This window comes from Meriones unguiculatus, chromosome 9, assembly GCF_030254825.1.
Source record: "Meriones unguiculatus strain TT.TT164.6M chromosome 9, Bangor_MerUng_6.1, whole genome shotgun sequence".
In the NCBI taxonomy this organism is placed as follows: Eukaryota; Metazoa; Chordata; class Mammalia; order Rodentia; family Muridae; genus Meriones; species Meriones unguiculatus.
This window is the reverse complement of record NC_083357.1, coordinates 11324302-11348257: the sequence shown is the minus strand read 5'-3', so window position 1 is coordinate 11348257 and position 23956 is coordinate 11324302. Positions and strand designations below refer to the sequence as shown.

The following is a 23956-nucleotide window of genomic DNA, read 5'->3' as shown; positions in this document are numbered from 1 at the left end:
CAGCCTTGACCTGGGAGTTGTCATGGAAATGAGTCGCTTCCGTTTTGCAGAGAAGTATTTCATGGGCTAACTTTGATGATGGGGTCCATCACACACATTACAGCTCGGTGCTGCCACAGATAGGATCTAAGCTGTAAATGCAAACCATGAAGGTCCTTTCACAGCTTTGAAGCAGCTGCGTGCTTTAAAAATGAAAGAAAACAGGTCAGGTTAAATAATGTATCCTGTTTAAGTCAATATAGATGCTCCTCAAGTGGATTACATCCTGACAAATCCTATGCAAGATGGGGTGACTGTGTTGACAGCTCACTGAATCTAACCTTCCCAGCATCCTTGCTTAGCAACACAGCCCACTGCAGTTTCCCCTGGCAACTGTGGTACTAACCCACATCTCACCACCACTTCCCAGCATCTAAATGAGAGACTCAAGCTCAAAGTATGGTCTATTTTGCATGGCTTTTACACCCTCACTATGCTATGTTAGAGACTGTCCCTATGTCTAAATTATTACCACATAGATGTGAGATCAACACAAAAGATGACTGAGGTTTTCTTCATTTGTCTTTTAGATTAAGTCTGTGCACTCTAGTGCACTCTAGCTATTTGAATTGCCACATTTTAAATGTTCAACAGTCAGTCACATATGACAAGTGCCTGCCGTACTAAGTGTTTAAATATAAACAACTAAATTTATATGTAAGGATGGAGCTTTAGACATACACCATCTGCTTATAGTGTCAAGTAAAATTTACTACGTATAGATTGCAATGTAGAATCCTGATAGTGTTTTAGTACATGCAACATGAAATTTTAGAAAATGGATCATGGGGACAATGACAGTCAACTTGGAAGAATGTTCTAGCTGCCATTTGGCTTAGCCATGTACACTGACCAGTCCCTTCTGGTCAGAGATGGACACAGCCTTGGGCATCTAGGGAGTATGGGAACCAGAGGGAACCTCCAGGATTCTCCTGCTTTGTCTTCACTAATTTCAAAGGGAACTAGTGAAGAGAGTGACAGAGTCTTGGCTTATAAATTTTCACTCGAGCAAGAATGAAAATAGCTGAAGCCGAGAGTGAGGTCTGTGGTCTGAGCCCATCTGATAGTGCCACAGTGGCCTCAGCTGCTCAGCAGTTAGCACCTTGATCAAAGGCTCTGTCTGGAGAGCACAGAGGAAGTAAGGGGAGAAGAGGCAGAACTGATGTAAAGACGATGGCATCACCATGCACCCAACTTGCCTCATACAGCAGGGCCGTAAAACGCCCTTTGGAAGGGGTGGGATGCGGGTAAGCTTCAACCCATGGTGTTCTATGGCAGCAGGCCTTTCTTAGCAGGACAGGAAATCACACAGAGGTGCAGAAAGGGGACCCATCAAGAGATGCAGTAGGCTGTCGCAGCTTTGCTCTTGTAAATGATGCTACTAACAAGGCTAGGTTCCTGACAGCTTCATCTCCCTGTCAGCCTAACCAGCCATAGGATGGATTCCTTACAAGTGCCTGGCAGGAACGTGACCCTTCATGTCAACTCTGTTCCTTAATGTTTACGTGCAAACATCAATATTCTGGTGGGTTGATCAGGAAACTGCACAAGACTTAGGAGCAGAATTCTTGGTGGTAGTCATTTGGGCACTATGTAATTTTGTTTTTCAAAGAATGTTTTCCACCAGCTTGGATAATGATCATGACCCACACTGCTGGCATTTTTTTTTAAACCCAGAGGAAGCCTCCCTGCCTTCCCCCTTTGACTTGACAATTCTAAAGCAGTATATAATGATAAGACAATAGTAACACTCAATTCTCTCTCCTCTTACCATCTGTCACTGAGACACAGCTCGCAGGTCTGCCAGGCCTGCCTGTTACCAGGGAAACAGCCATGTGCTCGTCTCCCATCCTGCTGTCAGCAGAGGGACATGCAGCCCTGGGGCCTCCTCTCTCTAAGACCAGCCGTGCCACCTAGAAAGATGAGTGGACAAACTCAGTTTACACTTCACACCGAAACCACAGATGCTTAATTTTCTGGCACTTCCAATGAGCTGCTTTATTTAATTTTCAAATCCAAATCCCCAGGCTAGCTCCTCCTGGGATACAGACTGGCAGATCCAACTGTAACTAGGCAAGTGCCACTGAAGATAACATGTGTACCTGTGTGTCTGCACATTCATAGCAAGCTCACCTTCCCCCAGCACCCACTCCCCTCTCCCCTCCTCGTTCTGCCTAAAGCATCCTTTCCCTTCTACATGTTCTTTCAGAATCTGAGGTTATCCCCCTATTAATGTCTCAAGGACCACACTCGGAGTCATCCAGCTCTCCCGCTTCTGCCTCCACGATCGTTCGGTTTTAAAGTTTCTGAGTTCTCCAGCAAAGGTATTTACCTCCCTCAGAGCTTCCCCATTCTCTCTCCACAGCCAGGGGCACTGCAATAAGCTCTAACCTGCTTATTGTCCCATTTCCATTTCATTGGTCCAGTCCCAGCACGGCTACTAGTGGACTGGTCTAAGATACAAAACTGAACTTTCAATGAGCAGTTTAAAGTCCCCAATATCTCCCATCACCTGAATTCCAAAAGCATGGAATGGCATCCCAGGCCCATGCTGATTACCCTTCCCCCATTTTTTTTTCTTGATTTCTTATCCTTCCCCATAGTACCTCATGCCCTCATTACCCAAAAAGGCTCAAAATGCAGTGACTGGACATCACCAGAAAGCTTATTAGAAATGCCAAGCTTCCATTTGGGGCATTTGACCCTGACTCTATCTTTCGGCTGCAATTGTCATTCAGCACCAAGTCCATGACCCCACAGTGGCAATTCCTACTTGTCATTGCGCCAGCGTCCAGACATATTTTCTCTAACCATGTGCATTAGTGAATAAACAGACAGTGCTAATTAATCATGAGCCCTTTTCAGGGTATGAGGAGAGAGAGAGAGGGCATGCTCACCTGGACTGGCAGTTGGGTGGAAGGCCCTTGAAATGTTTTCTCTCCCTGTTTACTCCTCTATCCCCAAGAGAAAGCTGTGGAAATATGTAGCTCAGGATACTGGAACACTTAAAGAGCTCCAGTGTAAGGCTGAGGACAGAGCTCTGTAGCAAGACACCTTTAGCCCTCCACATCCTGAATCTACCCCTCACCATTGTGAACAAAAAACCCAGAACAATCCAGCTCAGGTCCTGGTGATGTAGGCAGAGGGTGACAGACAATGACATGAACAGGGAGATGGCGTCATTGTGGGTAAGTGTGAAAGAGCAAGGGCCTGTGTGCAGGTAGGTGCCCTGGAAAACGGGTTGGCACAGATAGGAGCACAGCCATTGCCAACCTGCAGGAGCCTCTGTCCTCACTCAGTTCTGTTCTGCTGTCTGAGGCTAAATCAAAGCAATCAGATATAAGCTTTCCAGAGCTATTTAAAGGGTGTGAGGTTTTCTACTTTAGAAACATCTGTCTGCTACCTCCTAGGTTTCAGGTTCTCATAGGAGAGCGATGCTAACATGAAGAGTGAAAAGTGGGTAATGTAGACTTAAAAAGTCCTATTTTGTTTCTTGGCTCCCTCACTCCTACCTAGAAGCAACAACTGTAACTTTCGATGCTGTTCTAGAAAGCTCTGAAAGTAAGCAAAGGTCCCCAGTAATGGTGTACTCACCTGCCCAGGCCCCTTGAGACACTGCACAGCCTGCTTGTGAGTGAGGCCACAAAGACTCACTCCATCCACCTGCAGCAGCCTGTCACCTAGGAAAGGAATGCTCGTCATATTCCCTGTCCCCCAAGGATGCAGGAACTTCTCTGTAAGACTCCTGTCTAGGGATCAAGAAGTAGAGCTGCCAAGTGCGAGAGCTTATGTGAGCCAGAGTATCAGCTGCCTTTTTGATAACCCGGTGCCTGTTCCGGGTGTACAATAGGGCAAAGAAATGAAAACCTGTCTAGTATTGGCTCACTGAATGGACAAGCCAAGTCTGGTCACCTTTCTCTTTCCTCCTGTTTTCCTGTAAAACTATTTTTTAAAACATTTTCAACTCGCTCAGGGTAATAGTTATACTTTTTATTTCAAAAAGGGGGGTGAAGAAGACAATAGTTGATGTTAAAAATACTCAAATTCAAGAGGAAACTGAAATAAATATCTCTGGCATCTTTATTGTTCAATTAGGGCAGTTTCCGAGGAGAATAGAACCCACTCCATTCCTTCAGAGCACTGAGAAATGATGCAGGACAGAGAGGAGAGAGAAGTCTCACAGGGCCCTGTGCTAACCTGGGGTCACCAATACAAAGTCTGTTTTCTAGAGAAGGGCAGAGAGGAAGCTAATAGCTCATGATGCCCGCCAGGCTCTGATGTGGTCACTAATACCATCCCTGTCTTCCTAAGGAATATTTTCTCCCAGCAGCCAGCTCCTCTTAACCTTCCTACCCAATTTTTATTATAAACTTTAGACCACTGCCAACGTATCAGGTAAGTGAAGCAGGCAGCTCTCCCTTCCCCAGGCAAAGAAATCAGATCCTAGCGGGACAGAAGATTTTAGGGCTGAAATGAGCAAGGCCTGAGCTTTTCCTCTCAGCCAGGATTCAAAGCCAGAGGAGGCAGAACTCCCAGCATGATGTGCCTCTTACCCTGTAGGATCTGTCCTTCCTTGGCAGCTGGGCCTCCAGGAATGATGGATTTCACATAGATTCCTCCACGTGGTACTGTTGTATTAATGCCTCCCTATAAAACACAAAGCCATATTCAAAACCCATCCTTCCATTCTTGGGTGCCTCCCAACCTCCCTCAATGGAGAACCATCCTCTGCCAACTATGATCTATCCCACGCTGACAGGCTTCTGCATTTGCCCAGATTAACCCTCTTCCCTGGTGAGCAAGGTCAGGTTTACACAGACTGTAACAATACAGGCTGAGCGACAAAGCCAGACCAAACCAAGCCCCAGCTGGCACATGGCATGTGTTCTGTAACCACAGTCCTGTGTGGTGCACAAAATCTGTCTAGGCAACAAGCAGCACAGGTAGGCATGCCCTAAGGACTGGGGACTTGTGTTTGGCTACATGTTTGTTTATGGATACAAAGTCAGGAGTAAAAATAAGTTTGAACTACTCTGGTTTGGTTTGGTTTGGTTTGGTTTGGTTTGGTTTGGTTTGGTTTGGTTTGGTTTTATGAGACAGGGTGTTTCTATGTAGCCCGGGCTGGGTTCTATGAACCCAGGCCATCTCTTGCCTCCGAAATTGTAGGGTTACAGGCATGTGCCACCATGCCTGGCTCTGCACTTATTTTTATTAACTTGCCAATAAAGCACGAACGTGCAAGTCAAAAGATCAAGACCCGAGGCTGCCTCTTTTTTCCAGTTGACTTTACATAGGTAGACATACATATACAGGTGGAAATCTCAGCAACGATATGTCTCGTTCTTGTGCAGTCTTTTACTCCTTCCTTGCCTCTACTTCCCACTCCACTACTAACAACACAGTAATAATACGCATGTGCTCATACACCTCTCTTAACTTTTCACTATACTCGTATAATCGTACAGAATTCAAAATGGACAGCCGAGCCAGTCAGCTGAATGAGCCTGTTTTAGTTTGGATCTTGACTGTCCCTCAAAGGCCTGGTGCTAAAGCTTAGTGCCTGGCCCATTGCCATTGGAAGGTGTGGGACCTCTAAGTGGTGGAGCATCATGGAAGGTCTTTAGGTCACGGGAGTGAGCACTTGAAGAGGATTTTGAGACCCCATTCTTCCCCTTTCCTTCAGTTTCTGGCCATGAGGAAGCAGCTTTACCTGGCCCATTCTTCTATCAGGATATGCTACCACAGCCCCGAGACAGCAAAACCGGCCAGCCATGGGTGGAAACCTCCAAAACTGCAGGCCATGAGGAACCTCTTCATCTTGTGATTTGATTATATTTCTGCTGTTTGTTAGAGTGGTGACGGAAAGCTAATTAACAGACCCTCTGGGCTAAGTCTGACGCAAGTCTACGCAACAGACTCAAGATTCCTCGGAAACTACGTTTTTAGCCATGCTAACACAAAACTTCAAAACGGCCAGCCACCAGGAAAGGGCCGGTGAGCTACCCTCCATGTGGGTGGAGCTAGGTTTCTACGCATGCGTGCCAGAGTGCATGCAAGTTTTCCTCAATTGATCTGTACTCATTTTCTTCAATGCGCCTGTCACTGTTAGCAACACAACATTCATCACCTTCACCAGCACTTACTTGGTGCGATCTACGTTTCTATGTCCGTGGTGCAGCGATGTGTGCACTTTTTCATTCCAGCAGGTATTGCCAGCTTGTATCCCAATGTGAATGTGCATGTGATTATTCACATTCCTCCCAGCACAGCGTGACAGTACCCTTTTCTGTATCACACCGGCTATATTTAGCCAAGCTGACAGCTATACACTCTGAATTTTCCCTTTAACTTACTTTTACACTCCAGTAGCTTTTCATGGGTTTGAATGTCTTCTATTTGTTTAATGGCCATTTGGATTTAAGCAAGATATTTCAATAATTATTTTTGAAATGAAAATTCTCCAAAGGGGAAAAAAAATCAGTGTTTTTGCTAGTCAAAAGAAATCACCAGTCTCCTCTTGACATATGTGCATGCATATATCTGAATAATCTAAATTTTTAGCAAGTTTTTTAGATGAGAAAGGGCTGCGTTTGGTGTTGTGTGATAGGATTGTTTTATCAAGCCAAGAATAAGCTGACCGTACTTAGTCCCAGCCTGTTCGGTCCCTATGGGTTCAAGAGCCTTATTTCCTGGTGTTAAAAATCATCCGCTGAGATTGAAGAGATGGCTCAGTGGTTAAGGGCACTGACTTCTTTTCCAGAGGATCTGGGTTTAAATCCCAGCACCACCTGGCAGCTCACAACTGTCTATAACTCCAAGATCTGACACCCTCACACAGACATCCATATAGGCAAATACCAATGCACATAAAATAAATGTAAATAAATTTTAAAAATCATCCACTGGTGGTTCAGCAATTCAAGGCTCCTTGCTCTAGACACACAAGGGAATTAAAGCATATTTCATTACTCATCACTTGGGTTACCTGGGAAAATTTTCAGAGCCGTTGGCATTTCCTCGCATTGCTGGGAGATCCAACCATGCCATCACTGAAGTCCAGCCCTAACCCAAGGTCTTTAAGGAATGATTCATACTCAGTGTTCACTGCTACAAACAATGCCTTCCAAACCAGGACCTCCAAATTTGTGTGCACCCCCTTTGTGGACACCATTTCCCATACCCTTGGGTAGTTAAGTTACATGGGGAATGTCTCTTCTTAGATATCTGCCAGGCAGAGTGCAAAAGCCTGCATAGTGTCAGACATGGTAAAGACCTCAAAGATGAACTTTGTCCTGGCCCCTGGAGGACAGAGCCTATTTCAACCCTACTTGGGATGGCACTCACCTTTGGCTTCAATCCATGAACTCTACCTTACTGGCCTCTTCTTACTGTCCAGCTCAAGCTTGGAGCCAGACTAATTCACCCAGTCTCTTTCGTATTAGCTCCTTCTGCTGTTGCTGTTCCTTAGAACCTGCCCACAGCCCGACCTCAAGTTGCTCTGCATCTCAGAATTTATCTTTGAGTTCTCACTCCCCACAGAAAGCTCAGTTTACCCCTTACATAGAATGCACACTGAAGCACACGAGCACACTGCCAGAGTGGACAGCCCTCCAAGACTCTGAGTGGATGCTCTTTTACTGCTTTCCAAGTTTGGCGAAAAGTCTTACAGTCACGCTGAATCCAAGTGTTCCATCTTCTTTAACCAGCTCCACAAAGTAGATTTCACCAGCATTGGTTTCTAGAGGTGATGGAGGACAAGAACCAGCACCCTGCCACAAACAAACAAACAAGACAAAGCCGTGAGGCACCTTCCCTACATCTGCAGATATTCAGCTTTCATGCACGACTAGAAGCTAGCAGCCTTGCACCCAGAAAGAGCATGAGCCTAGAGAGACATCTCCAGCCTTATCAATTCCTTCACAGGTGAGCATACAGAACTCTCTCAGGCCCTCTAACCTCCATTTCCTATTCCTCATAACTGGCCTCCTAACTGTCACTATGAATGTGCCAGGACATGCCAGGGGATAAATAAATGCAGAGTCCTCCTGTGTGCACTCCCATTGAAAACATCCATGTTAGACCTGAAGCTGTTAGGTAACTTCCTGGATCACTCAACACATGGTGCCAGCCAAGCACAGCACGCTGGCTACCAAACACACAGAAACTTCTTGAGGCAAAAGCCAACCTCAGGAGAACTTCCGACCATTCCTAACAAGACTGTTCATGATATGATAAGTTTTTCAGTGGTTGAAGGCCTTGTGAAAAAGATTATACCATGTACCAAGCAATCCCTTTGGTACTTGTGACAATATATATCTTAGATTTGTTTATCCATTCAACTATTCATAAGACATTTATTGAGCATCTATTACATCCAGGATGCTGTGGTTTGAACATCTCCTCCAAAACGCATCCTTAAATTTGATTACTAACAGTAAAATATTAAAAGGTGAAACTTGCGTATGAAGGCCCAAGTCTCATGAATGTATTGCTGTAGGAGCAGAATGGGTATAAAAAGGAGAAGTTTGTCTCCATTTCCTCTTTCTATCTATCATAGTCTTGCATGCTCTCCCCATGTCATGCCTCCTGCTGCCGCAGCATGACACAACACAATACCTTTACCAGATGTGGCTCCTCAACCTGGAACTTCCCAGTCACCAAATAAACCATTGTTTATAATTCACCCGTTCTGTTAGGGAAATGGAAAGGGGAGTAACAGCATGGCACTACACAAGCTGCTGGACACCATGAGAAGACTTGGCTGCCCGTGTTGAATTGCAGTCTAAGGCGCTCGAGGCTTTCAGCAAGGAGATTCCCAATCAGATAACCAAGAACACGTGTGATAATAAGTTCATGTGATATGATGAAGGGACTGTCAGAGATAATGCTAGTATGGGGAAGAAATGAAATGCAAAGCCAGGTCTGCCTGAAGCATAAGCCCAAGGGCACATGTGAATTCTGACAAGGTGTACTGAGCTGATGGACCATTGCTACTAGACAGAAAATGCCCCCTTACTAACCAGAACCCACTGTCCCTAGTCTTTCTTTGCTTTGAGATTCCTGGTGTATGTTGGAAAATACTATCAACTCATGGAAAAATAAAAAAGCTAAAGTAAACTAAAACTCATAATTTCAACAGAAGAGCTTCTAAAGAGATCGGTATGTAACAGAGAATGTGACGGTTCTTCCAAAGACTCCACACTCCTTGATTTGGCAAGGTGTTTAGACTAAACACGGAAACTTGAGGAATGAAACAACTGTCATGGATGACATCATAAGTGGGAACATAACAGCCACTGTGCCAGAGAGCTGGCCACAAAGCTGGACATCTGATCCAAAAAAGCCTGGATGATATAGGTCCTGTAGCTGTTCAGGCCCCTCCCAACTGCCCGTAAAGCCAGCTTGCAGAAAAGCCCCATGTTACCAGCTTGTAGCTGCTTGACATGGCTCATCAAGAGCACAGAATAACACAGGATAAGGGAGCACCGCTGGACTCCACAGCCTATTCTCTTTCTTTAGATACTAGAGTGTAGACTAGAGAATATGCATCTTTAGTGATAGAGGGAAGGGTAGAGGGCCCTGCCTGGGTGGTGAGCACTGCACCTGAGCCATTTCCGGTTCTCTGACATTTCGTTCTTGGTCATGTGTGTGTGCTGACTGTCTTCCCAGGTGCCCGTTGCTCAGGATGTCTGTACATAACATGCCAGAACTTGATGTGCTGTTCTTTTCATCAGCGGGGATATTTCCACAAACACCTATGAAAAACAAGTCAATGTTTGGAAAGGCTGGATAAGACACAGAGTTCTCCTTGACTGACAGACAGTACTTTTAGAGCTGCAGAGGATGCTGTGAATTCAGCATTTTGTGAAGAACACTGCACCTGGAGTAGAGAAAGAGAAGGTTCTAGATGTGATTAGAAACTTGAATAGAAGTCACTTATGTGACCCAGAAAACATGGGAGCAAGAATAGTGAAGAATGCCAGCTCCTTTTTATTAATTTCCTGCCATTTGTGTGATGGAAGGACAGAGGAGAAGAAAAGAGTTAAGGAGAAGAGAGGGGAGGGGAGAGGAAGAGGGAGAGGAGGGAAGAGATTAGTTCTTTCTATCTTCTCAATAGCTTACCAGAAAAGTGTCACTTCAGCTTAATTAGAATCAGCTTAACTAATCAATCAATCAATCAATCAATTAAAACAGAATAAAAAAGATGAACTAGTTTGTCCCAAATCCCATATTCAACATGACCTTTGACAAAACCATGTGAAGCCCAGCTATCACCAGCATGTGATACAGAGACGACCATGTAGCATCCTTGAGGTATATGTGGTAATACCAGGCTCTGGGCTCCTCTAAGAATTCCTGCTTACTCCAACTGGCAAAGACCAAATCAAAAACCATAAGATGTGGATCAACAGGTAGAACTTTGAGTAAGGTAACTAACATTTCTGGCCTTCGATTTCTTTATATCTAAAATAGCTATATCAGTAGCATAACATTGTAGGATTGGTGAAACAGATTATTTATAGACTGAGACATATATATATACACATAAAGTTATGTGTGCACATACATTCATACTCTTCCACATATGTAGATTGGCACATATATATCAGCAAATACATTTAGTGTTAATGTGTTAATTCAATATCAATGTTTCAGCACAGGAGTATTGGAGAAAAGCAGGCATAATAGAGTTTATTTAGACCTGGAAGTGGGAACTCATGATAGACTTGCTGCTTTGATACAGCTTACTAGCATCCAGGGAAGCACACGTGCTTATATATTGGATCAGTCTGATTTAATAAATTTGGCCTTGAGCAATCCAAATTTACGGCTATTTGGTATGTATGCAGCGAGTGAGGAGGGTACCAGTCCAATCTATGATGCCATGTTCAAGATCATTTTTCTTGGTGCACTATAGACTGGACTTTGGCAATATTGTAAACTTCTGCTCCCTTTCTTTCATGCCCTTCATGAGAGCAGAGGATAGGACTTTAGAACTGAAAAACCAGACTGTCCACTGTGCCCTTTGTAACAGAAGTCTAAGCTGGGAGTCATGTTTAATCGTGATTGACAACTTGATAGGATCTAGAATCAGCTAGGAGATGTATCTCTGAGCAGGTCAGTAAAGGCATTTCCAGGAATGATTAGCTGAGAGGGAAGCCTTTACTCAGAGTGCACAGTGCCTTCTGACCTTGCAAGGGAAAGCAGCATTGCTCGCTTGCTGGACCATCTTTTCTTGTTTCTGAATATCTATCCTTAGCTCTGTAGTGTGAAATGAGGACCAGCAGCTTCTCAGGAATTCTCCAGTGCCAAGCGGAACAGCTGAGATCTCCAGCCTCGTGGACTAAGCAGCTACTGACATCGGCCTCTGCAGAGGGCAGACAGGCACTGCTGTCCAATTTATCCTGCATCACTCAAGCCAGTCTGAAAACAATCCCCTTTTGTAACATATAGTCATTCTATCATTTCCATTCCTTTAGAGAACCCTGACCTTCTGTGAGTGCCTACCCACTCAGTTTACAACAAATTTTCATAGCTGCTGTTAGCTGATGACTTCTAATGTCTGCTCTAGAATAGCTGCCTAACAGGAGACCATCACTGGTCCTCTAGCCCCACCAATGGACCAGCTCAAAAGAAATAACAACTGTGGCAAAGTCATGTTCCCAACAAGTAACTGGGCCACCACAAGGAGATGGCATGTAACACCCAGACAGTGAGCACACGGAAATTCTAATACAAGACTATGGTTAGAGCACTGTAGATTTGGGATAGCAATTTTTAACATCTTGACCATTGCAGTAGGCTGTCCTTGGACTTCACTGAATTGTGATTTGATCACCTGGTACCATTGCAACACAAGAAGTGAACTGAATGCCCTCAAAGAGAAGAATGTGAGAGGAAAATGCAAAGATTACTGACCTGCCTCAGAAAGAGCTGTCGGTGCTGTAACATCCAACAGAGGCAGTGATCTTGAGGCTAGCATGATGGGAGTGCTGGGGCTGGCCCCTGGGGCATTGTGGAAGACCCTATTGCCGCTACCTGCAGTGAAGGTGAAAGAGAAAAAGCTACCTGGTGACAGCATTTGCAAGCGTGAGACAGCTTTTCCAAGGGCACAACAAGTGGGAGGTCTGCATTTAGAGATGAGCCTGAGTTTACAGCCACCTCATGTAATTTACAAAATCACCCAACCCAAACGCATCAGTGGTCCTTAGTAACCACACTCCCTCCATTCCCTCTATCAAGAACCCTCCCCAAATGCCCCAAGTAAAAATAATATTGCCCTTTTGCCTATGCATTTGTTGCTTAGCTGCTGTTCTGAAGTTAAAAGATGAAGTAAACAAGCCTAACCCAACAGAGACTTCAGGGGTTGATCTGTAATTACACAAGTAAGAATACTGTGCCTAATTTGGAAGGCTGAGAAGCACTCTTGTAGGGCCTGTTTCAAGCCCTGCCTCTTTCCTGAAGACTCCCATAATGTAGATAACCTCATCTGCTCCGTAATGAGCATGAGAGTGGAAGGCAATCGCATTATTAACATTTATGCTGATAAATAGAGCATATTTAGATTTGCTTATAACAGTAGTAATACTTGGTATGTATTGGTGGTACTAGAGTGTTAACAATTATTTTTATGAAAGAAAAGGTTCACAAAGAGATCACTATATATATATATGTGTGTGTGTGTGTGTGTGTGTGTGTGTGTGTGTATGTATGTATATGCTGTAACTTTACATAGCACACATCTTACTATTTTCACTTTTGTTACTGACCAAATAAAATAAATTAATTCTATTTCTTACTTGAAAAAAAAAAAAAAGAATACTGTGCCTACAGTACAGAAGCAGACTGAAGACCAGTTCACTGCCCTTCCCAGCTGCATAGGTGACTGCTCCACCTTATCCCAGCTGTAGAAATCTTGAATTTGAGTGTCAATAAGAATTCCCTCCCTGTCATGCAAGAAGAGTAGACAGAAACACAAATATGCTGGGTGTAGGCAGCCATACCTAATGAGGAGGCTGTTGTCTTGCAGGGAGACATGCATTCCTGGGACCCACTCTGCCTCTGATTGCACAGCACACTGATTGGTACCACCGTGTTGCCTCTTTGCTAGACATGACCCTGTTTTCCCAGAGCAACACAGAAGACCTACACGGAGCTTTGTGGTCTGTGCTCATGGTGATAGCAGAGGAGACGGTTCCATTGCCGGAAGTAAGATGAAACATACCTTTTGATTGAGAAATGATTAATTCTATGTTGTCAGGAGAATTCTGGATCATTCTAACAGCCATGTTGAACGTGAAGCCCTCCAGGCTGATGTGATTCAAGGCTAGTATCTTCCCTCCTGGAGAAACAAACAAACAAAACATGCAATAACCCCAGCCAGGAAATAAGAAAGGTGGTACCTTAAAGCATCTCTGGTAATTTGACTTAGGGTGTACCTGGTTTGATCTTTTTAGCTTTTTCTGCTGGTCCCCCAGGTATAAGAGAAGATATGAAGATGCCAGGCTTTGCTTGGTCAAGATCTTCTCCCTCGTTAATGACAAAACCTGTAATCCAAGATGGCATTGATGGTAAGATGATGTTTAACGACTTTGCAGTCCACGTAGTTACCAAGTGTTGATAACTGCACCTGAGTAAGATGCCTGGGGAAAGTAGAGTGCTGCCTCTCACACCCACAGCTAATGCTAGAAATGCAGCCTACCCACAGGAGCTGGCTTGGTGACAGGAGTTAGGGCTTGCCCACAGCCTTCTGTGTGTGTATTTCACATGTGTGTAGATTCACATGCATGTGTTTGCATGTGCATGTGGAGCTCCAGAGTTTCACACTGGATGTCTTCCTGGATTGCTCTCCACTTCATTTTTTTGTATATTTTTTCTTATATGTTTATGCGTGTTTTGCTTGCATATCTGATTTGGTACCACGTGTGTAACGCCTGGGGAAGTATGGTAATGTCAGAAGGTATCAGATCCCCTAAGACTGGAGTCATGTGGGCTTCGGCTCACCACTTTCTTTGTTGAGGCCATCTCTCATCAAATGCAAAGCTCTCAGATTCAGTCTAATTAGCCAGCTAGCTAGAGGAATCCCAGATTTCCAAGTGCCAGGATTACACACATAATACCACATACACCCAACTTTTTTTTTTATATGGGTGCTGGGGATCTGAATTCTGGTTTCACATTTACATGGTGAGCATTTCATAAACTGAGCCACCTCCCCAGTCCTGTGAAAGATGATTTCTAACCAAATACCCTGCCTCTATATCCTTTTTCCTGCATGATTTAAAGATTTTCAATTGTGATTAATAATTGGCAAGAAAGACTGGCTACTCCTCTATGTAACTAAGAACTAGAGAAAGGTTGGTCCAAGGTCTGTGTGGGTGTGGAAGGTGGAATCTTGTGCTTAGATGCCTGCAAGGAATTCTTTGTCCCAAACATCTTAGTGTTCTTTTTGTGGAAGGGATTGTTGAAGAATGCAAGATAGGAAGGAAGAGGCCAGACTGGGGAAGCGGAAAAGTCAAAGGGAAGAATGGCGCCCATTCTCCCTTTGCTGAGCAGAGTCTGGGCCTCGCCTTCAGAGAGCTGTCTTACCAAAACCACGATGTGGGTCCCGCTTCAGTGTCACACACACAATGTCTTGGTTGGGTTCTTCCGTAAAACTCTTCCTTCTGCTCGTCTGTGACCCTGGGTGCAGAATCAAAGCAGCATATTTAGGTTTTCCTCCCAAAGTAGTTAGAACCTGACAAAACGCACGTACACAGAAGCAGGAGCAAGTCACAGAAAATGTCCTGTCAACTTGGGATCAGGTCACTGAGTATATATTCCATTGAGCCACAACTGGACCACTGTTAGTCAAGATTGAGCTGGAAAAGCAGAGACCATGGCAGGGTGGCCGATGGTGCCCATTTTCTGTGTGATTTACTATAACTCTCCCCCCATCCCCTGGTGCTAGAGATGGTAGACATGATCTGTCAATGCTGCACACAGTGGCCTCAAACTCACTATGAATCCAACAGTGCCTTCAACTCTGCACAGTGGATTGCCCTGCCTCTGCATTCAAGGCACTTGGCTTACAGACATGTGCCACAGTAGTTACCTAACATCTGTTTCTTGTACTGGTCTTGAGACAAGATGGAGGGTAAGCTGCCAGTGTGGTGTGTGTGTGTGTGTGTGTGTGTGTGTGTGTATTCCTGCCAGTGACAAGTGAAACAGAAACACAGAGATGCAACATCAAAGTCTCCTCCTCTGAATCTTGCCATAGCTTGATCTTGAATGTCCCCAAAAGGACCAAGAGTTGAAAGCTTGCTGCCACTGTGTGTTGCTTCTGGAGGTAGCACTGCCTGGGGGAAGGGGGCCTTAAGGGTGTGCAGAAATAGAGTCATTACCTTGCTTGTGTGGTCTTGAAGGGGATATTCAACAGAAGTCTCTGTTTCTCTATCTGCTTCCTGACTCTCATGAGTGAACAGGCTTTCTCCAACATCTACTCCTACTTTGATACATTCTGCCATCACAGGCCCAAAGAAACAGGGTCCAACAACCAAGACTGATACCTTGAAAATCATGGGTAACAATAAACCTTTCTTCTCTTTTGTTTTTGTTTTAAGACAGAGTTTTACAAGGTAGCCCTGGCTGGGCCAGAACTTGATATGTAAACCAGGTTTGCCCCAAACTCACAGAGATCCTCCTGCCTCTGTCTTCTCACCTTCCCTCTTTATAAACTGACTACTAACAAAATTTCTTTTCTAATAAAGAAGAGCTAACATGGGTCTCTCCCAGTCACCGACGTACAGGGGTTACCAGCCCAGCCTGTGTGGCCTGGAACACTTCCCAAGTGTGTCTGGAGGAGACCCAAAGGGAAGCCTCAAGTTGTTACTAGAAAGCTGGAGTCTTGGGGTAGGATTTCTGTTACAGCTCCAATGGGAACCCACACACACTGGTGACCAAGTGCCAATTGGTTAATAATCAATTTACATCTTCCCTCCCCAGGGGCACACCTGTGCCTGGCGGTACCACCCAAGGCCAGATGTTGACCACGAGAGGTCTTCTCAAATCCAAGAAGTGTTGAAAATAATTTTTAAAGTGAAACGATTGTGAGTTTTCTTTGGGAAACAAGCTGAAGGAGTGGTTTGAAAAGAAGTGAAATAGGTACAGCTCCCTTCCCTGCACCTGGCCGGGCTTTGGTCCATACCTGTGCATATGCTCTGAGGAGGTGTCCCAGAGAGAATATGAGGTGGCTTCTGTATCAAACTGATGCTATTCAGCTGCTCTGGGCCGGTGTAAGGACTGAGGGGAAACATGAGACAGTAAGGTTGGTGCTCCTGGGAGGGACTTCTTGTCTCTTTGTTAGTGTGGCCTGAAGAAGGCAGCTTTCTGCCCAGAGATTCAGAAGATCCCTAGACAGATGCCACCGCAGGCTGGTCTAGCGAGGAGGACAGCACAAGCAGGAATGGTGTCAGTGTCTCTGTCCCAGAGGGCTCATCATGGTAACCCAGATGCCACACCAACCTCCACTGCCCTCCTTAGTCTGCATATGCAGCTGTTCCAGAACCCCTTTTTGATGTCTTTTGTCCTCCAAGGGCTCAAGGGTTCAACTGTTGAAAGTTTGGTGCTCTGTGAGGTGATATTGGGAATTTTAAGTTAAGGGGCCTAGTGAGATACAATTAGGTCACTGGAGATTCCCTCCTTAGAAGGGACTAATCAGTTCCTATGGGACCCCAGTTAGTTCTCCGAGATTGTTGTTCTAAAAGAGCAAGACTGGCCTGATCCATGGCCCTGTCTTTCCACTGGATCTAACAGAAAGACATCTGCCACAAGATAAAGTAGCAGCAGGGCTAAGACTGGGAATGAAGGGTCCAGCAGAGCCAGCGTCATGCTGTTTGTATGCTCAGTTTTTTGAGATGTGAGCTATCTAAACCCTTTCCTCCTTTTAAGGTACTCAGCCTTGCTGGCCTTGCTGTCAGTTTTAAAAATATAAATATGTACATATATAAATACACATATACATATAAATATATAGCAAAAGAAAACAATGTTTCAGCAAGCAAAGACTGTTCTAGATAGTAGACATAAATGAGTCAAGTGACCCAAGGTCACCTCAAAAACACACTCACAAAGAAGGAGAGTAGAGAATCTAAGATCAGACGCCAATATGTGTGTGCTCAGAGCTCTGGAAACAGCCATCTTTGGGCCTCCAGGACAGCCAACCACCACAGCAGTGTGGTCCAGCCTGCCCCCAACACCTGGGAGGTTACCCTTACCACACCGGTTAGACAACTGGACATCAGCAGGGCCTGCTGGTGCAAGCAGCTGTCTATGAACCCTCTCAGGGTCCCCAGTGTTGGGAGACAGAGCTTGTCACAGGAGCAGGGGCAGGGCGAAGCAGCACTTTCCGAGCAGGGAGGAGCCTCATTCTGTATCTACTCCCCTTCGCATCGGGTCTGGTAGCAAGTCCAACCCAATTTGACAAAAAACCCACTAGGGGTCAGGCCTGGACCAGCAAGGAACCATCTGAGTCAGAGAGGTGCCAGGCCTCTGGGAGCTTTATGGAGCATCAGCCTCCCAAGCCCACTGAAGTGCCCAGGAATCGCACAGAATCGCACAGGCTCAAGGGAAGGAAAAAAAAAAAAAACCAACACCCAGGAAGGATGTGGGAAAAGCTTCAGAATGTAGTGTCTCTAGGTTCCCTTTGAAGAACAGCAGGGGCTTTATCTGGCATGGGTTTCTGTGGCTCACGTCATCAGGGCCACCCGGGAACTATCTCTCAATTGTTCAAATTGCCAGAAAAAGACAAGTCGTGTATGAATCAGTTATTACATGAAGAACTTACAAGAGTCACACTCACAGGCTGAAAATAGATAGTGGGTGCCAAGGGCTGGGTTAGGGATAGGCCCAAGTGGGAGGCAGTGCTGAGGGAGGGTAGTTTTCTATAAGGGAAGATGAAGAGCACTAGGAAGGATGGTGAGGCCCAACAACAATGTGAATGTACCAAATGCCTCTTTCTTAGACAACAAACTAGCAAGAATGAAATGATTATGATGATACATTTTATGCCTTGTGTATTTTAACCACAATTAGAGAGAGAGAGAGAGAAAGAGAGAGAGAGAGAGAGAGAGAGAGAGAGAGAGAGAAGAGAGAGTGTGTGTGTTTCCTCAAAATGCCAACCTCTCTTGTCCATTTACTGACAATTTCCACATTCTGGCTTCAGAACTGAGGATACAACTGGCGCATTGCTATTCTTGGGAGTCTCTGTGCTTAGAGCAGACGGATGTGAGCATGTGCTTGTTGGGGTGCGCAGACACAGGGAAGGGTTGTCCTAAATGGAGCCAGTGTAGTTCAGGAGCCAGCCCTTTTCCGGGCAGGCAAGGAAAGGCTTCAGAGAAGTGAAGCAAGGAAGGTAGCCAACAGCTCTGTAGTAGGAAGCTCTGTGTAAACAGCTTCTATGAATGGCGCTGGTGGTCGGGCGCCCCCTCAGGGTCAAGGCCACCGGCTGCCTGCCCTTCCCACTCTGAGTCTAGCCTGTATCCCTCAAACACGAAGCCATCAGCGTGACCTGCTCTTTCCCACATGATCTTACCTGGCCACTTCTGGCTACCTGTGAGCACCAGGAGGCATGGAGCATGTCTGTGCTGCAAATACTGAGTCCTCAGCACCCACCCAGGACAGGGATGAGGGAAGTGCTGAAGAAACTGCTCCAGTTAGACTTATAGGCTTGCCCATGTCATTTCTTCCCTGAGTACAAATCCTACCTGCCAATCAAGACTTGATGTCTCCCCCCACACATTATCTTGCTGTACCTATGTGTGTCTTAGGCTTTTAACCCATCTTGACCACAATAAGAAGACACAGGTTCCTCCTTGTCTCTAGAGTTTAGGGCAAGTGCTCAAAGACTTGTGCTAGAACTAAGCCCTGAGCAGGCCCAGTAGCTCTTCTATGACCCACACCCTGGATTAATGCTTCTTCTTCCCTTGCTCACACCTTCCCAGCCTCATCACCATAAACCTCACCTGCCCCAAGGCATGAGTTCCTGTTGTATTTCTTGGGGAACTTCCAAATGGCCAAAGAGTCAGACAAGTCCTGGCATTTCTGAGTTTGCCTAAAAGTTACTGATAACCTCCTCTGACATGTTAGAGACTGTGTTGGTCATTTATAAAGCAATACAGAGGCAAACATGAGATAAGAAGGAGTAGGGCTGATGGAGGACTCCAGTTCAGCTTCCTGTTAGAGGCAAGCTACCAGGTAATGGTGCAAAGGCTCTCCCATGTAGGTGCCTGTCAGGACACTTCTCAAGCCCGACTGTTTTTAAAATGGCTGCCGTGCTGTGGAGACATTTCTTAAGATGGTTGCTATGGTTTGAATAAGTGCTCTCCAGAGTCCATGTGTAGTTAAAAGGCTGCTGTGGGTCTGTTGGAAAGTAGAACCTTTCAGAGGTAAGGCTTGGCAAGAGGTTATCTTAGCCAGACTTGTGTTGCTGTGATGTAAGATACCCGATAGAAGAAGCAATGGAGGAGTATTTTGGCTCACAGTGAGGCGCTTCAAGCCATAGCCCTTGACAGCACTGAATCTGGAGTCAGGTAATGAGAGTGTCATGGAGACATGTGGCAGAGGGTGCTCACCTTATGCAGACAGGAACTGGAGGGGGGGGACCTCCTAAGGACCTGCCCCCACTGACTTCCTTCTACCTAAATCACACACCTTCCAGTTTTCAGCATTTCGCAAAACAATGCCACCAAGCAGGAACTACACTTTCAGTATATGAGCTTTTTAAAAAGACACTTCATATCCAAACATTAATAGAAGTCTGTAGATGCATGAGATAGTTAGAATCCCACTTCCTCTTGGAAGGAAGTAGAGAATTTCCTTCTCCACTCACAAGGAACAAATGGGCTTTCTTCACCACATACCCCTGCCATTACATCTTGCTTCAAAACAGGTCCAAAAATCAGTGGGGCCAGTTGACTATTAAACTGTGAACCAAAATTAACCTTACCTCTTTTTAAGTTTACTGCATAGGGTATTTTGTTACAGCAACAGAAAACTAGCACAATGGCCTGGAATGGGTCATAGTTACTTCTGCATTTAATTTACGTTTTAAATTATATTTTCTCTCTCTCTCTCTCTTTCTCTCTCTCTCTCTCTCTGTGTGTGTGTGTACACACACATATGCTACGGTGTGTGTAAAGGTCAGTGGACAGTGGACAACTTTCAGGCATTGGTATCCATCCACTATGTGAGTACAAGGAACAGAACTTGTGTTGTTAGGCATGGCAGCAAGCACCTCCGGCTGCTAACTCTTGCCAGTCTTGCTTCTGCTTGTAAACAACAAAGTGCTAGGAAGTACTTTGAACCAAAGGGTGACAGGTAAAAGATGCCACAAACCCATTGACTCTGTCACATTGAGATGATGCCTGTTTCTATTCCCTTTGAACCCAAAAGAGGTGGCAGAAGTTAGGACATGTTTGCTCTGGGATACACATTGTGACCATTGGCACGCTCTTCCCAAGTTCTTGGAACCCAGAGCAACAGTGGAAACCCTTGCTGGAGCTGCAGTATGGAAAGAGCCTAAGGCAGCCAAGGAGGGAGAGGGTGCCAATGTGAAGCCATCTCCACACAGAGGGCATCTGCCGATGACCATCATGGCCTCAATGCCACACAAAAGAGAATTCGGCCTCCTTTTCTAAACCATAAAGTTGTGAAGCAGAACAACAAGATGGCTGCTGACCTATGCCACTGTTTTTGGGGTGCTTTGCCATGGAGACTCAGAATGGGTCTGCTTCCTCATTATTGATTGATTTTGTACTTCATGGTGAGGTGCATTTGCAAGAGCAGAGTTGGGGCAATCGTTTTGTAAGCATTACTTTATGGTGTCAGTGTATATGCATGCATTTCAGTTCAAATAAATCATCTGTTTCCTCCTGCTAAAGCAGATGTATAACTCATCTTCCCCCAAAGCGGATCCTGCCACCCCCTTCTCAGTACACAGCCTGGAAATCTATGCTATTTATGAAACTTGCCTTGTAAGTGTAATCCAAGTTCTAGGCTATTTTTAAATGCATGGATCATTGTTTTACAATGGAATGCAGCATTATGGGCTCCCTGCTCTCATTTGCAAACTTAAATGACAAGCTGTCAGCCTGGAAAGTGCAGCATGTCAGGGCTGTGAGTACAGTCTCCCGAATGGGCTGCTGGGTTTAAGTGCTAGCCCTTGAGTTTCCCCTTCCGGAAAATAGGAATCATGACACAAACAGCTTCACAGAGTCCTGTGGGTTAAGTTAGTTTGGGACCAAGAGCCAAGAGCAGGACCTGGGTTATGGTAGCCCAATGGTGATTATTGGCATTTGCTAATTTTACCTCCCTATCACCACCTAGCTCTTTTTCTGCCAGAAGGTGTGAACAGGAGGGTATGGAAGTGGCATCTGGCTCGATGGCCATTGGCTTAAGCATAGTGGTCTACATTCCATCTCCGGGTCAAGATAATAGAAACCCAATGAATATACACATTCTTGAGCATCAAAGTCCACAGAGTTTAAAGGTTCAGATGGTTCCACTGCATTGCATGCCTGGTTCTCTGGGCTCCAAAGAAAGACAAAGCCTACCTGCTTCTGATCCCTTTTGTCCTGGGCTCCTTGCTGCCTTGCGTGTTGTCCACAAATGTACCCAGTTGGCTTCCTATGGCATTCTGCAACCTGGGCACACATAACTCATTTTCTGAGCATGACAGTTTCTGAATCCAAGTGAGAGGGTTGACCTTTGTCTTGTGTGCAGAATTCACGTTGGCTATTTGTATGAACTTATCCTGAACTGAATTTGGGGAGAAAAAAAGACAGACATACGCTCAAGGTTACTCCAGTTTTGCTCATTGCTCTTGATACACTAATACACTCCTGACCCTGACTCTCCTTTCCCAGTTCTTTTCCTGAATTGAGAGACTTGACATTCTGCCTCAGGCTAACTTGGGGAGTCCTTGTGCCTATCCCTCAAAATGCAAATTCTTCTAAACAGTACTTGCTAATAAAGATGCTTCAGAAGCCTAAGAAGAAAGACAAGATGGCCCTTGTAGCCGATAGACTAGGATCCAGTAATCTGTTCCAACAAAGCTCCAGCAGGGACTAGACAAAATTATTTGCTGCACTCCTTCTGCCTTCAACCTCACAGATCTGCCCTTGAAAACAGTCCTGTAGCAAAGCTCCTGGGGTCTCAAATCAGGCTCTTCACTGTGGGATATAATCTTTAATGTCTACACAGCTTCTTTTGCCCTGCCAATAATAGTCCATGGAAGAATCTCCTGCCAGATCTATAAGCACACGTTAGAAGTGTGTGCCCCAGACACTGGTCCTTTCTCCCTTCTTAGAAGGCTTAATAAATGACTCACTCAGATGAGATCCATGAAAGGAGACTATGATCACGAGGGCTATCCCACTTTACTCTTTGTATTACTCATAGAAAACTGAAATTTTATTAAAAGATCTCTTGGGTTAACAAGGCCTTGCTCGAAGCTGCATCTTTTTATTACTTTTTGTTTATTTGTTCGTTTTCTTGTGTTTGTTGCTGAGATAGCGTCTCCTGTAAGCCATCTGGACTAGAATTTTCTTTATAGTCAAGGATGACCTTGAGTTCCTGGTCCTTCTGCTTCCACCTCCCAAGTGCTGGGATTACAGGAATGAGCCATCATGACCAGCTTGCATTTATATTTTGAGAAAGGAAAATGCTGACGGTCTTTGGGCCATCTGCTCCCTCGTGAAACCAGGAAGAAAGGAGTATAACAGCATTGGCATAATTGGTAGTCATGTCCCCCTCGTTTTACATACCTGTATATATATATCGTGTTTACATATATGTGGTATCTGAATGTGGGTAGAGGTGTCCATGGGATATATAGGATGGATGTGTGCACACTTTATGCATGTTTTCTGTTATCTGTGTATGTATGTGCAGTGTGCATATGTGACATGGCTATCGGACATGGATATGTTTATATCTGTGTTATGATGTGTGTGAATGCATGTGTGGGTTCTCAGTAAAACACCCCTGCATGGAGAGAGTGAGAAACAACATTTAACTACTTATGCAGACCCTTTCTGCAAGTATCTGGGGTGTTACCAGGGCTGTTCCTCCTGAACAAGGTAGCCACTAAAACAGATTACCTGTTGAGAATTTGTGAATGTAAGATGACTGTGGTCTCATTCCTCACATACAGTGAGCAAGAAAAAAAAATGGAGGAATGTGAGGAATTTCAATGTGGCCTGTAGTTTTTGCACAGATTTCAGTCTTACCCCAGAGCTCGGGCCTGTCAGGAACCAGGCAATGCCAGTAGCTAGCTTCTAACTAAATGTGTCCTGTGTGACAGACTCAGTGGCAAGCACTGTCACCCGCATTGTCACTCAGACCTCACCGTAACCCTCTAGGATGGAGATTGTGCCCATTTTACAGACAAGAAAACTTGAGGATGGGTCATTTGCTCCTGGTCCCCCAGGCCAGTTAGTGATAGAGCAGATTTCATCCTTAGTCCACTGGCTTCACTCTCTGCACTGGATAGTGGGAGTGGTACAGAGACAGAGCCACAGATAGCAGTACCAAAGAATCATAAAAGTATTCCCAGCCTTCTCATTACCTTGTCCTTAACTGTGGTGGGCAGAACATTTAACACCTGAAAGGGATTTTCCAGGCAGAGATGGCTTGGGGGTTGGGGGAGTCTGAGCCCAGAGAGGCTTAGTGAGGCAGGACTGTACAGAGACTGGCATTCCAGGAAGCAGCTGTCCTCTAGAGAAAGGGATGCACAGAAGTGAGCAGAGCAGGAAAGCCACACACACCTGGTTCTTAGAGGACCTATGTTTCCAGGCCTTGGTACACAGGACAGAGACCTCAAGGTGACATGTGGAGGTTTAATACTCAGGTTTAATACTCAGCAGGACACACTCAGCAG

General features: G+C 45.2%; 1 protein-coding gene across 1 annotated transcript in view; it reads right to left on the bottom strand.

Moving 5' to 3' along the window:
- Nucleotides 1-23956, bottom strand: part of Frmpd2 (FERM and PDZ domain containing 2) — a 71033-nt gene that overhangs the window by 10217 nt on the left and 36860 nt on the right. The window contains exons 16-26 of the mRNA XM_021643471.2: nucleotides 21630-21834; nucleotides 16226-16320; nucleotides 14629-14721; nucleotides 13479-13586; nucleotides 13265-13381; nucleotides 11959-12078; nucleotides 9643-9794; nucleotides 7707-7808; nucleotides 4593-4686; nucleotides 3634-3719; nucleotides 1811-1952 (exon numbers count right to left, since the gene is read on the bottom strand). Of these exons, the coding sequence (XP_021499146.2) occupies nucleotides 1811-1952; nucleotides 3634-3719; nucleotides 4593-4686; nucleotides 7707-7808; nucleotides 9643-9794; nucleotides 11959-12078; nucleotides 13265-13381; nucleotides 13479-13586; nucleotides 14629-14721; nucleotides 16226-16320; nucleotides 21630-21834 (1314 nt within the window). The remainder of the gene's footprint in view (nucleotides 1-1810; nucleotides 1953-3633; nucleotides 3720-4592; nucleotides 4687-7706; nucleotides 7809-9642; nucleotides 9795-11958; nucleotides 12079-13264; nucleotides 13382-13478; nucleotides 13587-14628; nucleotides 14722-16225; nucleotides 16321-21629; nucleotides 21835-23956) is intronic.